Here is a 17,355-nt window from a genome sequence, read left to right on the forward strand (position 1 = left end):
ATAAATCTTAAAACAGATTATTTGAAATCCATAGGGCCCTCTTGTTAATACAGGGTTTCTGCAGGTTTCACCAAGTCAAATTTAAGATTTTTAAGACCTTTTAAAGACCATTGTGAATTAAATTTAAGGCCTATTTAAAGGAAATGCAGTCACGAAATTACTTGCAAAGTAAATTAATTTATTCAAACTGAACAAATTGATAAACTTGTACTTCCCCATAGCTCAATCCCACCAGGATTTCGCTGTTTTTGTGATTTTTGAGATGAAAATTACTGAATTTGTGGTGGTAATTTCCAGAAATTTGCATAATTAGGATACCACATTTACTATATTATGCATTATATTAGATGCACAATAGTCACACATGACAATAGAACAAACCAACTGCATAAATCTTGTTTATTTTGGTTTCTTGCCATTATTTTGCAGTGAAATTACAAATTATGCAGGACCTCAAAAAATGTATTGATAATTTTTCATTGTATTTAGTAATCGCGGAAATGCAAAAAACTTGAGGACTATTAGCTGAAGAATAAAATCCATTTTATGTGTCTGTGGTACAATCCGAAAGAGACTCGCGCCAATAACACGAAAGCTGATAAGCTGCAATATAAGTTACATATTGGTCTCATTTGTAGTCGTAATACAACAAATTATATTTGGACTAGCGAAAGAAAGTACTACAACACCACGGAATTAAAAAACAAAACATTCTTGAGCACTGCGGGAGAATTTCAATGAGCATTAGAGGTAGCGTTACATGGACATAGGAAAATTAAGACCCGTTTAAAATTATTTAAGACCTAGAACAGAAAAAATCCACGAATTTAAGACTTTTTAAGGCCTAAAATGTCTAGACTTTTTAAAAACTTTTTAAGTTTAAAACTTTTTAAAACCTTGTAATAAAATGTTTTATGAATTCAATTGATTAAATTTGACTTTTTAAAAAGTTAAATAAGCCATTAAAATGAAAAACACAAAATCTTGGGGGGGGGAAATACAACGTAACTTGTGAAAAAACAGAGGATTTCAGTGGGCCACTGAGATTTTTAAATCACTACGCCATAGCATCCCACAAAAATAACAAAGATTTTTAGATTTTCTCACTGTCTGTATTACTCACACCAACATGGTGGCACCCCAGCCCACGGCCTTGGAGGCGGAAATGAGACCTTCCGTCCATCGGGAATTCTTGGCGTAGAACTCCTTCATAGATGCGGCCCCCTGTGAACACAGCAGAAACTTCATTAACATCCGTTTCTGTTATTTTTGCTCTAAAAAGAAAACAAGTTTTCAAAAAAAAAGTTCACTCACCCTGCCACTCTCCACAATGTCCCTCTGCAGATCTTTGGAGGACAGGACCAGCACTTTGATGGCCTGCATAAGATCTGTGCAGGACGCCAAGATCCTGCAGGGGGCGACAGAGCAACATTTAAATACTCCTGGATCTGTTTTGCATGCATGGATTGGTTGGCTAATGTGTCTGGGTGAATGTAAACATGCAACGCTATCCAAGGGAAATAAACTCAGCATGAAGACATTTTGATCACTTAACAACTAAATCCAATAGGGAATATCAACCAAATAAATTGAGTAAACTATTTTTGGTAACTGTAACGGTAATCATGAAAACATTATATGCATTGCATGCATAACACATGAGGCTCGGTCAGGCTGACCTTTCATTGACTTCCATTTTGATTCCCGTGTCAACTGCCCTGGACTTATTGAGCATTTCCTGTTGGAGAGCAAAGGGGAAAACATTAGGGCAAGCAGGCTGGAGCGCTTCATGTTTTATTAAGCATCTGTCTGTATGGCAGAAAAAAAGCATACAGACTGATCACCTCAATCCTGGAGGCCGCCGACTCCACAGCTGCTGATGTGGCTGCCATCTCCTGCTCCACCAGATCTCCCAGCTCCCCTTGCTGCAGTTCCAGACCCCGAGGACGCAACTTCTGCTCAGAGAAAACAAAGGAATTAACTAAGAGGTTGTGCTCAAGATAACATAAGAACAGACTTCTCATCTACTTCTAATTTACGCTGTAGAACAAACCGTAAAAGTATAGTCTAGTTATGTTTACCACAGGCTTAATTTTACTCATAAATTGAAAATTAAAACCCCAAAGGAACATCGAGGGAACCAGGGTGTATCCCAAAAATGCAAAGTTCACAACCTTCTATTTGCAATGTGAAAAATACAATCTGAATATCAATTGCAAGTATTTAAAGTCACCATTAATTTAAAATTGACTGTTCTTATATTTTATGTAATATTGCAGTATTTATTATAAATGATTTATCAATGCATAGTTTTTTTTTTATTCACGACCTCGTAAATCAAAATAACTTCCTCTTACAGCGACATCTCTTCTCTGAAGATGCGTTTACAGGTGGGAGGGCGGGACAGCCTGTCAATCACATGACATTCCAACAATAGCAAACCACAACCATCCAATCAAATCCAGATGGACAAAATCAAATCCGGCCCTACATTTTTTCTTGTTTGAGAAGCGGTTTCACTAGGATATACACGTCACAATAGTGAATAAAAGATGATCATGAATAAAAGACTTTCTGATTGTAAATTCTCATTTGATTGGCCATTTGCTGATTAAGAGGCAATGTAGCATATTACTCTTCTCTTGCAGATGTTTATTTTTACTGCAGTGTTGCTATTGTTAACTGAATGAAAAAGTGTTTTCATTAATTTAAATACAGTTCAGATGAAAGACTTAAACTTAAAAAACTTGCAATTGAAGTACTAAAATTACAACAAAAAAAAAGTTAAATAGAAATAAAAACCAAAAAATTACTAAAACTAAAAATATACGTACAAAAAAGTATATAAATGAAAGCAAATTCAAAATATTAAAGGCACAGAATGCAAGTTTCGCCTCTAGAGGTCGCTTTATTCAAAACAAAGGCGTAGCTTGATGACGGCGTGAAAAAGCGTGGAATCATGGGAGTTGTAGTCTTGACTCTTCACCTCCCCAGCCGATGAAAAAGAATCTGACGGACTCGGGCAGAAATCATGTTCATGAATGAGTGAATGATTTAAAGTTTTATTAATGTTATGGTGGTATGAAGCAGGACGCGCTGAGAGCCCTTGGGATCGAATGCTAATGAGAGAGCTTTTATTATGATTGTGCTGCAGTCGCTTACGCTCTTTCCGTTGCAGCAGTGCTGTTTTACATGGTTTAAACAATCATACTAAATACATTTGATTGTGTTGAAAATTATGTTATAACGTTACTCTGTGCGTTTGCTCTGTGGCTGGTATAAGGGACTTGTTGCACTTTGCAATAATCTAGATTGATATTAGAATATCATTTTAATAAAAATAGGATGACTAAATGACTGTTGCTAAATGACATGCAATTCATATTACAATATTTTGTATGATGGAGAAAGCTCTATCTGATTATGCTAGGATAACAATAAATAGTGTTGTCTCTGAGGCGTGGTAAAAAAGATACTTGCGGTGAATCAAGAAAACAAGCCATTCAAACAATAAGACTAACTGTATCTGTGAACAGCCTCTGTGTACATACTATATTAAAGTGTCTTTGGGGTTTCCATGGTTTCTACGGAAATCAAGAGTCGCGCTGATATGACATCATTGACATGCGACGCAAGGACACGGTCCATAACACTGGTTAAAATAGCTGATTTCTCTGGATTTAAACCTTGTTGGAAACGTTTGGGATAATGTACACAATACAGAGGTCAACAAAATATTTGTTTTAAATGTTTTTTTAAAAAATCCTACATATTGTGCCTTTAATAAATACTGTGAATAATATTAAAATAACACTGGGCATGCAGTATGCAGTTAACAGTTCGTTACTACTCCATACTAGCTTTGGCATCATTTAAATCCAGTGTTAATTTTGACAGCAAATTTTGATTTAGTTTTAGTCAGTCTTTTGACTTGACTGAGTTTTTGAGTTTAGTTAAATTGTAATACATTAAGCATTTAAGCCTTACATAACCGACTGTCACTTGAACTGATCATTTTGTTTTTGACATTAAAAATACACAAAACAGAGCTCAATTCACTTTGTTTGTTTTTTTTAAATATCTATATAGTTTTTATAACTTTGTATTTCTGCTTTAGTTAGTAGGCCATATCAGGTTAAGCTAAAGCTTCAAATAAGTTTATTTTATTTCTTTATTTCAGTTACCATTTATTTAATTTCAAGTAATGAAGATTTTTTTTTAAATGGTTTTAGTTAACTATTATAACCTGATACTTTATTGAATATGTGTCAAATACTGGTCATTCCACCTGACTATGAATTAAATGGGAATTCAATTAAATACAGTTTATTGTGTAACCAAAAATTTATATATAATGCGTGACTTTTAATTATAAACAAGCTCGAAAAACACATTGACTCTTATTTTTAAATGTCTATGCCTCTGTTGCAGTTGCAGGCTGCTCTTTCAAGTTCAGATGAGGGAGATAAAATATGCATTGTTACAACCGTTGTTACAACCGTCTAAAACACTACTATATAAACATCGTAAAGTAAACATTGTCATTATTCTTCCGCATTAGTTCATAAACAATTACCTGGCATAAAAGTGCGCAATTCATTGATTGTGAGCCGCTCTGGAGCGTTGTATTGGGGATGCGTGAGCATGTAGAGTGCGCAACAGTGGCGTGTTTTCCAGCGGTTAGATCAGCACATTCAAATCAAATGTGCGCATCTGTTACACAGGACATCAGTTCTGACTGGATCTCTTCCCTAATCGGCCCTCCCTAACATTTTCGTCTCGTTTGTATTTGTTGACGAAAATGACAGTTGATTTTCGTCATAGTTTTTGTCATCCAACACTAGTTTTTATTTAGTTATCGTCTCGTTTTCATCAGTGAAAAAAGGTTGTTGACGAAAATTATTAGTCAACGAAATTAACACTGTTTAAATCATTCAAGAAAAGTGCTAAAAATGATTCTCTCTCTCTCTCTCTCTATTACATGCTGCTATTTATCTAAAACAAGGACTGACTCTCAGTGGCACGCTCACCTCGCCCAAGACCATTACGGTATCTAGTGCCGACGTCAGCCGGCTGCAGTCTGCCGTCCCCATAGACTTCTGCTCCTTGAGCTGGCAAAGCAGCGCCAGGGCCTCCGCGCCACACGCCTTCACATTGTCTGCCAAAGCTGACCACAGACAGACAGACAAAGACAGAAAGCAGTCAGACGAGCCATCTGTCACCTGCAGACACAGTCCACATACGCTCGGGAAGACACACATTTCCTGCCGTGTACAGTCATGACGCGATCGCTTGTGAGTGTGGGAACCGCGCATTAGCCATTTTGAGTTATGTCATGTTCCTTTCAAGCATCTCTCCCGAAACAACCAGACCTCCGGCGACGGAGTTATTAACAGAACCGCAGTGACACTAATGACCTTCATGATGTATGGAGACTGACTCATTTTCTTGGATGTCTTGCTAAATGTGGATCCAGCGGTTCTGTAAAATATTTAGCAGTTTAATAATAGAAATTACGTTTATGCTGCCTAGATCAAACAGATGACTCTGTTTCTGGATGCTGATTGGTCGATACAGTGTATTAAAGCACAATGAATGTTTCTTTAAGGAAGTGTTTGTATAGAAATGCATAATTTGTGCTGATGTATTTACATAAGCTCATTTGAATACATTTTCATGGTGCCTGGGTGATTGACGTCTCGTGCTTACCGTCAGCTTGTTCCACTGGCACCATGTGGGAGGTGGCGCTGCCCTGCACGATGACATCGCCCACCAGGTGAGCAAACTGAGTCACTGCCCGCACCAGTCCAGACACATCTATTACACACATTCAGGAAAATCAGTGTGAAACAGTTACAACATGATCATATGAGTGCCTCTCATCGTAACAGACTAATTGTGACTCACAAAAGTGATGAAATGGTGTCTGAATGCATTCATGGTGCACTTGAATAATTTTTGGTGATGGATTTTTATCTGTATATCATTACATGAATAATTTTTTAAAAACTTGTGCATGCTGAGTGGAGAACAGTGATGGGGAGTAATTTTCAGTAGTGTGAAAGTAGCTCAATTGCCTTCAAAGTAGTGTGAATTTTTCAGTATTGAGACAATTTTTCCAACAGGTAACAATGTAGCATGACAAATCACTACATCACGGATGTGTCACAATGTATTGCACAGCCTTCCTAGCATGCGAGCCAGACAGAATGTTCTCCTCTGTCTCAAGCACTGCCGGGAATCGATTCATGTCAAAATTGATTCAGACAGTTTGTTTCAGTAATTCAGTTTGTTCAGATTGTAAAGAAAATACATTTTGTTGTTCGTTGTAAATAAAATAAACTCCAAATGAGGTAATCAATGAATTCTGTTCTTCAATTTACTTTTGACAAAAATGTGAAAATGCTTATCAGTGCTTTGGTGTATTATGTTTTTAGTTGCCTAAGTTTAATGATGTCACACTTAATGAGATAATTGTTGTTTTTTTTATCTGAAATGTATAAATTACATGTATATAATCCAAAAATGTGTGAACATTTCTTTTTTTAAACAAAATGTATACTTTTATTCACCAAGTATGCATTAAGGCATTGTTTCACAGACAAGGCGCCAGGGTTAAGCCTTAGTTCAATTAAGGCATTTAAGTAGCTTTTATAAATGTGCCTTAGGAAAAAACATCACTGGTGTGCATCTTCAGGCAAGACAGTGGCACTGGCATATTTTAATAAATATGTCAATGCAAGTTGCTTTTAGTTAAAACAGCTCAAACATGCATAAGCATGGGACTAGGCTAAAGCATCGTCTGTGAAACCGGGTAAAAACTGATCAGTGACAGTAAACACATTTGTAGTGTAAATGTATTATATAAATGTAAGCAGCACAACTGTTGTCAACATTGATAATAAGAAATGTTTCTTGAACAGCAGATCAGCATATTAGAATGATTTCTGAAGGATCATGTGACACTGAAGACTGGATTAATGATGCTGAAAATCCAGCTTTCCATCACAGAAATAAATTACAATGTATTCAAATAGAAAAGTTATTTTAAATTGTAACTATATTTCACAATATTACTGTTTTACCCTATTTGTGATCAAATAAATGCATCCTTGGTGAGCATAAGAGACTTATTTCAACAACAAATCTTACCAATCACAAACGTTTGAATGGTAGTGCACAATGAGAACGATCTAAAAAGACATTCGTCCTCTTACGCAGCTTCAACAAAGCTAATTACCTTTCAGCTAATTACTATTTCAGTAAAGACTAACTTTACTGTTATTTAACTACTTTAAATGATGTGTAACTTAATATCTTGGCAAGCTCCAGTTTCAAAGCAACTTTCCCAACACTGTTGGAGTGAATGGTACATTAATGAATGCTAGTTGAGAAGGAAAATGAGAGTGCATGTACATGTAATTCACCTGTGTTATCTGATACAAAGCAGTCCCTGGCCGACTGCAGCCTCTCCACGCACTCCAGAGCCACCTGGCACCTGGACACCAGGTAATCTACACACACAAGAAGGTCCTTTAATATTAATTACGCTCTCGAAGGTCAATTCCAGCTGTATGGTGTAATCAGTGAGGGTTGTCAGGACATGAGGGTAATTTGAGCTGATCACTGACCGGCCGAACTGGTGCAGCTGATGTGTGCAGGGTCCTCCAGTTGATTCAGGCTGTCCTGTACAATCCTCCCCGCCTCCTCTAGAGCTGCCCGCAGAGCCGCCCAGCGCAGAGACACCAACTCGCTCTCCAGAGCCTGCTCACGACTCTCCTACAGACAGAAATACAATCAAAACAGCCATTTAAGACTCCATGACATCAATCAGCCCTTAGCTCTTAAAATCAAAATGAACTTTTAGCAGATTCACAGCCTTTTTCTTTGAATGGGCAATATAAACAATTACAAAGCCATAATTGAACAAATAATATCACTTGTAAACATACAATATCCCACCTTCTCATTGAGTTGGTTTTGCAGGGCCTCAGCAGCTTTCACACCACTCTCTCTCTCATTGGTCAGACTGCTCTGTACACGCTTTAACTCCACCCCCAAACCTACCAACTCCGCCTCCTTCTGAGATACAGTCTCCAAAAGCCCCGCCTTCTCAGCCTCTAAAGCAGACAGCTGAGTATTGAGCTGCTCGCTTGACTATACGAGGAGAGAGAATAAAGTTCAATGAGAGCCATCTGTCATTGCGTGAATTACAAGATCTAATGTGACTTTTTTACTGAGAGAACAAGAATAGCAAGAAACTGTGTTATTGTTAAAACCAGAAGTGCTAAAATGCAAACTCGCTTCTGGGTTTTGGCATTCAAACATGCGTCATCACTACAGCACTCTATAAAGCATTACATTTAAAGTGAACTGATACAGTCATGGAAAAGATGTTAAAAGTATCTCTTAACACTTGTCTTTATTTGAGTCAGCAGTAGGTGTGCAGGAGACAGAGGGAAGTGGGATGGAGAGGGAGGCAGGGTGACATATCAACTACCACATGCAGTCTGGACGCATCAACTCAGGTAATTTAGCACCCTACATGCTAACACAGAATCACCATGTCAACCTGCGCTGGACTAATCGCAGGGACAGTGATACAAGGATCCTGTGGTGGTCCGAGAGGGAACTATGGAAGAGCATGAAGTAGGGCTGAAAATCGATATGGCTTAGTGCGAATGTCACATGTGTGCAGCCCACAACACAGTCCTTCAGCTTCTCAGAACAGCTTGGTTAATTTACCGTGAATCAAGCCAATCAGAGAAGCCGAAAACACTCAACCACAAGCTGCCCGCATGCAAAGGGCTGAGTTTCAATCTGAAACCGACAGCGCAATTTACCATCAACTCGTCAGAATAAAAGTTTGACGGTTTAACGTTTGTAAAAAAAACAAATTAAGATGTCAATATTAGAACTATAATTTAAGTTGTACTATAAATTTAAATAATTTTTATTAAATACACGATTTCTTATTTTACAGTACAACAGTTAAAATATTACAATACTTATTTTAACTAATAATAATCACAAAAATCAATAATTTTTTTACATTGGTCATATATATATTGCAGAAAAAGTAAATATTGCAATGCTTTTTCCAGGATCGTGCCGCTAAAGCGTGAAGATTTGTGGAGAAAGCTTAATGAGAGAGGTGAAGAGGAAGAGAATGATGGGTGGAGGAGGGTGAGGTCCCACCTGTTGGGAGGAGGTGACGGTACTCTTCAGGGTCTCTAGTTCCGTTCTGCTGGACATGAGTTCGGCTTGTAGAGCTTGAAACTGCTCTAACTGAGCCTTCTCCTACTCGTGCACATACATGAGGATAGGGACGTGTAAGACAAACATACTAAGGATACATCAGGCAGAGGGAGTGTGTGTACGAAGTGTGTGTGTATGTGGCTTGTGTGCAACCTGCTGACTGGCAGAGTCCTGAGCGGCTTTCAATCTGTCCTGCATCTCTTTCTTCACATTCTCCACCTCGTCCTGGGCGGCACGGGCCACCGTCATCTGACGCGTCACCTCTGCGTTCTGAGAAACACAGACATGTACAGTTTAGCACAGTCAAAACTCTTGGCTGACCCAGTTCCTTTCCCAAGAACGTGGCACCCACTGTCAGATGGCTCTGGGATCAGAGTGTGCTGCTGTATGAGAGCGAGAGTGATGACAGCCTAAGCGTGGCAGAGGAACACAGTACCAAGTTTCATCCGTGCAAGAAATGGAATCTGCTGGGAGAGAATTCTGGTGCAGGAACTAAACCACCTGCAGGTTTACTGACAGGCCTGACACTGGAGCTGAAGCAAGCAGTATGCTAATTCTCCATCTGCATGGAAAACACGGAATACCGACTGCATTCGCCAAAATTAAGTTCACTGAGTGAGATATTGTGTCCCACAACGCAATACGCTTGACCATCGATTTCCAGCGTGATGAATTATGTGGAAGTAAATATCAGCTACAATTTTTTACATCTTTCTCCACTAATTATTAGACTGGACAGCATAAGCTAATTTTTACACACATATACAGGTCTTGACATTAACACCCGCCAAACCACCAAATGCGGGTGGATTTCTGCAGTGGCGTGTAACACAGTCACTCCTACTAGCCACTTTGGCCGGTTAAATTTTATATAAAATATACATTTTTCAATATATATTATTTCAATAAAAAGTCATTGGGTATAGGTATATTGGCTATATAAAACAGTATAAAGGGTATGTGGCATCAGGTCTTAAAGTGACAGCAGCCTAATATACCGATTCCCAAATTATGAGATAATATAAAAAAAATCTACGTATATGGCAGTTTTCCCCATGGTATCGATGTCAAAATTGTGGCCAGTGAAAATGCTGAGTGGCCAGTAACTTTGGAAAACAACTAGCCACAGTGGCTGGTGAACAAAAAAGTTAATGTCAAACCCTATATACACACACACATGTATGAGGGCTGTCAACAATGTTAATGCATGCAATTCATTCAAAATATTACTCAAATCATACTATACACTGTGAATTCTGAAGGGTGTTTTCTGAAATGTTTTTAATGGGTACTTAATTAGGTACTTAATTGTTTTTAATTAGGTCACCTGATGGGGTTTTGGTTTCCTTGCCACTGTTGCCTCTGGCTTGGCTTGCTCAGTTGGGGAAATTTTTCAAAAATTTTCAACTAAATATCCAAATGAATCTAATTATTAAACTAATATAAACCATATAAACTAAATGACTGATCTAATTACTGATCTAAAGCCCACACTGTCACTGTATGATAATTGAAATGAACTGATGACATCACCGTTTTCTCCGGAATGGCTGTATGGCCGAATAAAATTCTGTTGCATTATTTTCCTGTTTAACACTGTGAAGCTGCTTTGAAAACAAACTGCATTGTTAAAAGCGCTATATAAATAAAGTTGACTTGACTTGACTACTTTGGTGTGCATACATTTATGAATTATATGGACTCCTTATTACATTTGGCTATTTGGTGTCCTTTTGGAGACTCCAAGTGTGCTTTTTTGGAAAGACACCTAAATTTACCTTGAAAAAAGCTTGCAGAAAATACAGTTTTGTGAGAATCACCCTTTAATCAAAAGATCTACTTTGCTGGATATAGCAATTGATGTGTTAAACAAGATAAATTGTGTGTGCTTAATTTATCCATATACAGCCAGTGTATGTGATCTGAATGGAGATGTAACGACATCAATTTACCTTCCTGAGCAGATCAGCATGGCTCTGGACCAGCTCTGTGTATTTCTCCTTTAGCTTGGTATAGCGTTGCTCATTTGCTTGTGCTTTTCCTACCAAAAAAAAAACAATACAATAATTAATTAATATATTAAGTATAAAAAACACAAGCCTAAGACCTTGCTCTCTGTGTCAAAGAACAGTTAGCACCACTGAGAGCGTCAGCACAGGCCTTTGCATGTTTGTCGGCTGGTGAATTGGACTGTAGACTTTATGGTTTATTAGCGTTTGATTGGTGGCTGCTGTGGCTTGGGGTTCCTTCTGGCTATGTTCCTCAGCTCCAGAGAGTATACAGACTGTCTAAAGAACATCCATCTCCGTCCTGCATCTCCGCACTCTGAACAGCCCTTTAATATCCTGTAACACGGTGTTCAGTGGTGCTGAGGGCTTCTGTATAGCGATAATAAAAGGATAACTGACATTCCAAAAAAAGCAACAGTTTTGAACCAGTTAGTGTAAATAAACCGAAGAGGAAGCCTGCTTTTTGAACGAACAGAGCAATTGTTTGTGTTGAAGCCCTAAATTACTGACGTCAGTCCAAAGACCTTTGAATACTAACAGGGTCATTTCAAAGTTCAATGTAACTTTTTCCAACAAAAATATTGTAACTTGTAACATTTACCCGACACCAAACTTACTCTCGATTTCGCTCAGGCTGCGCTGCTCTTTCTCTGTGTCCTCTTTGACCCTGCGCAGGTCGTCCAGCTCCACCCTCAGGAACTCGCTCTCACCCAGCGCCTGCTGCTTCAGGTGAGTCTGCTCTGCAAGCTCCGCCTCCAACTCATTCACACGCCCCCGTAGTGCTTGACAAAGACGGCCACTCTGAGAAAGACCAAAAGAATCATTATTGAGATATACTACGTACTGTGTGGGTGTATCTATTATTACATCCTCTGCTCTCATCTCCAGCTCATTACCTCCAATCTAAAAGACTCCAGCTCATCTTTCAGGGCCTGTAGCTCTGCTGTGAGCTGCTCAATCAAACGGTCTCTGATGTGAGAGATACAGATACATGTCATCATAATCTGTATCATGTCATCACGATCTTATAAACTCAAAGAGCTCTTTACTATTATTAATTATATTCCAGTATCTTCAAGTCTTACTTCTCATCTTTGCGCATGCCGTTCTGACTGTTGAAGTTGAACGGGTCTGTGGCGGCCGAGGTGCCGAAAAGGTCGTCGAATTTGCTGTCCACAACACTCTAATGGAGATAAATCTTTAGATGCTCACGTTTAAAGAAAGCATACATGAGAGTTTTGGATAGTGAGATTGTGTGTGTGGTACCGGTAAAGGTGGGATGTCCGTGTCCACCAGGTCTTCGGTCTCTACTACATGTTCACTTTCAGGGGACGAAGACTCCACTGGAATCACCACCACTGGACTGATGTGCTCGGACAGGGCTGATGCTCGCAGGAAGTTTGGCGGATTCTATAGAGAAAAGGAGAACGACTGTAATAAAAGGAAGCCAGCTCAAGTTTGGATCCAGCCTTTGCAAAGATTTCAGATAATGCCAACACTTTCAGATGACAACAAAAAAATCCTTGAAGATAATGGAATCTGTTTTCATACAGGTTTTCCCAAAACATTTCCCTATTTGTCAGTCTCATGCCGTTGGTTGAGCCAATGTCATCATGTAGGGTTGGTCAAAATGCTCAAACAAATAGCTCACTTTTTCTTTAAAGCTGCACTATGTAACTTTTCCGTCCACTAGAGGTCGCCTATTCAAAACAAAGGCGCCGTGCTTGAGTGCAGAATCTTGGGACATGTGGTCTTCACCTCACAGCCGGTGGAAAAGAATCGGGATAGGACTCGGGCAGAAATCATGTTCATGGATGTGATTATTAAAGTTACTGTAGTATGAAGCAGAGCAGGACCGAGTGTTGTGGGAGCTGAGCAAGGCAGCTGGAGCGATTGTTAATAAGATGAACGCAACACACGCCTCGTGAGCAGCGGGACTTTTATTATGACAGTCGCCGGCGCCACTTCCGCTTTTCCGGTCATGAGTATGAATTAACGCAGCTCTGTTTATCATTTTAGATAGATCTGAGTGTGTTGAAAATGATGTTATGATGTTACATGTGCGTTCGCTTGGTGGCTGCTATGACACTTGTTCACACTGCAGTGAGAGTAAAGCATTTCTGCAGAATAAAACCGGAAACCGAGGGTAACGCAGATATGACGCAATCGACAGGCGACTCCCTCACACGTCCCGGTTTCTTGGGTAAAAGAGAAATTTTCTTACGATTTACACATTTTTGGAAACATTTGGGATATTGTAAGTACTCAACTGAACAAAATATAGAACACTGGCCTAGTGTTTTTTGGATATTTTACTGAAAAACATTTACATAGTGCACTTTTAATGTTAATTTATATTATAAGAAATGTCATGAAAATTGAAAAAAATCTATATGTTGTTTTATAGGACCACTAGAAGCATTTTCATGGACTCCAGTTAAAAATCCTGATGCTAGCAAACTAAGCAGGCAGATATGTAAATGAGTTACATAATTTCTTTCCACTAGCTGTATTTCTGGACTCAGGTCAGGCAGGAATCTGTTTGGTATGCAGGAGTCTCACCTCAGGAAGTTGTGGGATCTGAATCAGTCTCTTGAAATACTGCAGGTTACTGGAGCGATAGAACAGACTCTTCAGCCTGGATAGAGAGAGAAGCGGAGTGAGAGGAAAGATTGAGAGAGAGTGAGAAATGGCAAAATAGTGGCAGTCTGTGTGACTCAAGTCAGCTGTTCTAACAGAATAGTGACTGACAGACTCACTTCTTAAACTGCTCCTGGAAGCGATCCCTGTGGCCCTGCAGAGTATCTGCTGGCAGACCTGGAGGACACGAGAACGAGAGGACTGAGAGAGCGCTCAACACCTATCACAACCAGGAAAAGCTCAAGAAAATGACCCTCCAATAAGTCCGACCCCAATTAGTTACTAACTTGATCAAGCTTTCTTTTTTGCATTTCTATTTTTATTAAATGTTATTATAATATCCAAAGAAACAACGCAAAACAAATAATTACAACTATTCCACCCCAAAATATTTAATTATTAAAATAATAATAATAAAATATGTTAAAACATTAACAATAATTATAATAAAAATTAACTTAAGAACATGACTTAAATTACACTTGCAGTTATTAGTACAGTATCTGTTATTTTTAATAAAAAAAATTTAAAAAGCTTTCCAGGGTGTTTCCTCAGCTATGGGCAGATTTGAAAGGTGGGGTTTAACAATGGGTCAGTTTGGTGGTTTCTATTTTATGTTCCTGTGTGTGTGTGTGTATTTGTGTGTGTGTGTGTGTGTGTGTGTGTGTGTGTGTGTGTGTGTGTGTGTGTGTGTGTGTGTGTGTGTGTGTGTGTGTGTAGAGAGATGTGGTTTATGGACTCACAGGAGTGCAGTTTGAAGAGCAGTTTGACGGTGTAGTCGTACAGATGACTAGAGTCCAGAATGACCTGTATAAGAGGGGCCAGACGACACTGACCCGCTGCCGTCACTGACACGGAACGAGACATATCCAGCGAGCTGAACACTGAAATAACATAAACATCAAAAAACTCCCATCATTCCATTGATCAATTTTTTTTTTATAGAATAATTACTCTCACTCTCCAACTCAAAATGTAAAAATATTATAAATTATCATAAATTGTTTATATATACATATAGATCTTATTTTTCTTTCTCCATCCATCCACCTATCTATCTATTCGAACTTCAGCTGCGAAGGCTTCCTCAGCGCGTGATACACAGTGATACTAACAGTAACGATGGCATTGATTTTGTTACATGAGTAACAGACTACCTGAGTAACAGGAAGTGAGACTGGAATTGCCGCCGACTCGTTTCGTCGTTTTTGTCAGTTCGGAATCGCTTTTTTCTTTTAGGAGACAATAACTTTCTTTGTCATGCACTTTGATCTTTAAAACTTTGCATGACCTTTTACATTCACAAACAGTTATATTACCCACTGCATGAAAGGTAATTAAAAAAAAAAGCTATAAACAGCCTTACTTCTTAATCTGTAAATTAAATTCTTTGATTTTATGAATCCCTTAAATCCCTCCAGTCTCTTCAACATGATGTTTTTCTCAATTTATCCCTCTCATTGCCCATTTCCTCATTCACATTCACGCCCATGCTCTCTCCCTCCCTCCGTCCGTCCGTCTCTCTGGTGATCAGTGATGCAGGCTCTTATGAGACCCCGTCTTCTCAGCACACAGAGGTGTGGTTTCCTGTGCCAAGTAGCTGTGTTTCAGCCAACAACACTCCCTTATGCTTCCAGCTCGGGCACACTGACATCTATCAGTGTTCAAGCTAGATTTTACTGCATTTTCAGCAGATAGATCTATACCAAAAGAGATATCACCTGTTTTTTACTCTAGAATGCATGTTTTTAGTGTGATCTGAGATAAAAAAAAAAGACTAATTTCATTGCTCACTTGACATGTTCTTCAAATATAATTGACAGATGTCAGTCTTTCTCTATTCAAGTAGATTGAAGCTGTATTTGTCTGCCTACTACCTACTTGCAAAATAGCTGCCCGGTGGCACAACCAAAATACCCACCAAGTGAAAGGACTTTGCCGATGTTCAAACACCTGCACTCCACCTTAAACTTACCTCCGAGGAAAAGATTCAGCTCGCACTCCAAGTAATCAAACATCTCCACCGTCAACTGGAAGCTACACGTGTCGAGAGGAAAGGGAAACATGATTAAGTCCCATCCCACAAACAGACAGAGCAATTTGAGCTTTATTTAATAAAACAGACTGAGAAAACACAGAGCTTGCGAGAAACAAAGCAATACTCACAAATTATTGACGTCGTTCTCACCCGCCTCATCAAGCTGTCTGTTTGACATCTGAAGGTTGCCTGGGAAACGAGGATTCTGGGAAAGCAAGTGGGATAAATGTAATATTTGTGAGTCTGACAGCACAGAGTTTTTAAAATACACGAAAAGGCTTGAGAAATGCAATTTCATTTTCCTGCATTTCTGTATTGACACATTTCATATGAAAAAGGAAGCGGATGGATGGATGGATGGATGGATGGATGGAAAATACAGAAAAAAACTAATATTTTGAAATATTACAATTTTAAATAAAGATTTTTTATTTTAATATACTTTAAAATATAATTTATTTCTGTTATGCAAAGCTGAATTTTCACCAGCCATTACTCCAGTGTCACATGATCCTTCAGAAATAATTTCTAATATGCTGATTTGATACCCAGTTATTATCAATGTTGAAATGTGCGGACCGTGAATCTAAATCACCATACAGGCAAAAATTAACTTCAAGAATCAACAAAGTGGCATCAATGAGTTTGAATTAAGGTAAAAAAAACAGCGCAAACTAAAGTGTGATCTATAATATTTCTCCATATGTAGCATATTTCTTCAAGCCACAAAAAACAAGCCTGTTAATAAAAAAGGTCAATACGTACATACATTTGTCCCAAATCGTTGTATTTTAATGGAAAACTATGTGTGACGCGGCATGATTTTTAACAGCCAGAGTCGTAGTTCAAATTTTAAAGATGTGTTGCTACGCAGTGCTTCTCTCAGTGAGCGACTCTCTTTACACTTTGTTTTGCTAACGTTTGAGGCTTCTTTTAAGGGAAGGGCTCTGATAGCGATGCCATGCAAAGTGATAGAACATGTATTAATCATAACCAGCCAAATTGGCTAGTGTGTTGATATGCGTCACCCGCCACGATGGGAACATATCTGTGAGCTCTGAATAAAGACTTGAAATGGTCTGGGAATTAAAGAGAGGAGATGTGAGGAGGAGAGTTAGAAGATGGATGTTTTGCTGAAATCAACTTCAAGGGCTCAGTCACTCACTTTGATGTGAAACTCCATTTTGGTGATGAGCAGTTTGAGGTAGATGCTGCACAACTTCCCATAGCCTTCACTCAGATGACCCTGAGAAGAGAGAACGAAGTGTGAGGGCAAGAAAAAAAACACTGAGCGCTTTAAAAGGAAATGATGTCGCTCCCTTTCTAAAGCAACAGTAGTAGCTAATGAGTCTTTGTCTCACTCTCAGCTCATCACTTCACAACTCAAAGTATGAGTCATCAGGGACAGAT

The 17,355-nt window shown here is 38.8% G+C and overlaps 1 protein-coding gene across 5 annotated transcripts in view; it reads right to left on the reverse strand.

Annotated features, from left to right (window-relative positions):
* The window catches only part of hip1 (huntingtin interacting protein 1), a 64,466-nt gene that overhangs the window by 7,791 nt on the left and 39,320 nt on the right, over positions 1-17,355 (reverse strand). For 4 of the 5 annotated variants that reach the window (XR_013817023.1, XM_079823114.1, XM_079823115.1 and 1 more), the window contains exons 5-26: positions 17,111-17,191; positions 16,074-16,150; positions 15,883-15,944; positions 14,651-14,791; positions 14,027-14,084; positions 13,830-13,905; positions 12,534-12,677; positions 12,353-12,450; positions 12,164-12,236; positions 11,885-12,068; positions 11,211-11,299; positions 9,412-9,528; positions 9,199-9,300; positions 7,963-8,157; positions 7,632-7,779; positions 7,428-7,514; positions 5,710-5,817; positions 5,031-5,167; positions 1,845-1,955; positions 1,680-1,738; positions 1,315-1,408; positions 1,124-1,224 (exon numbers count right to left, since the gene is read on the reverse strand). Coding sequence is in view for 4 of the 5 variants with exons in the window: in XM_079823114.1 (XP_079679240.1) it covers positions 1,124-1,224; positions 1,315-1,408; positions 1,680-1,738; positions 1,845-1,955; positions 5,031-5,167; positions 5,710-5,817; positions 7,428-7,514; positions 7,632-7,779; positions 7,963-8,157; positions 9,199-9,300; positions 9,412-9,528; positions 11,211-11,299; positions 11,885-12,068; positions 12,164-12,236; positions 12,353-12,450; positions 12,534-12,677; positions 13,830-13,905; positions 14,027-14,084; positions 14,651-14,791; positions 15,883-15,944; positions 16,074-16,150; positions 17,111-17,191 (2,342 nt within the window). In the remaining variant the exon portion in view is untranslated. Of the gene's footprint in view, positions 1-1,107; positions 1,225-1,314; positions 1,409-1,679; positions 1,739-1,844; positions 1,956-5,030; positions 5,168-5,709; positions 5,818-7,427; positions 7,515-7,631; positions 7,780-7,962; positions 8,158-9,198; positions 9,301-9,411; positions 9,529-11,210; positions 11,300-11,884; positions 12,069-12,163; positions 12,237-12,352; positions 12,451-12,533; positions 12,678-13,829; positions 13,906-14,026; positions 14,085-14,650; positions 14,792-15,882; positions 15,945-16,073; positions 16,151-17,110; positions 17,192-17,355 lie in introns of all 5 variants that reach the window. The other variant, XM_079823117.1, reaches the window with a different exon arrangement.

The sequence above is a fragment of the Gobio gobio genome (assembly GCF_949357685.1).
Source record: "Gobio gobio genome assembly, chromosome: 8".
Taxonomy (NCBI): Eukaryota; Metazoa; Chordata; class Actinopteri; order Cypriniformes; family Gobionidae; genus Gobio; species Gobio gobio.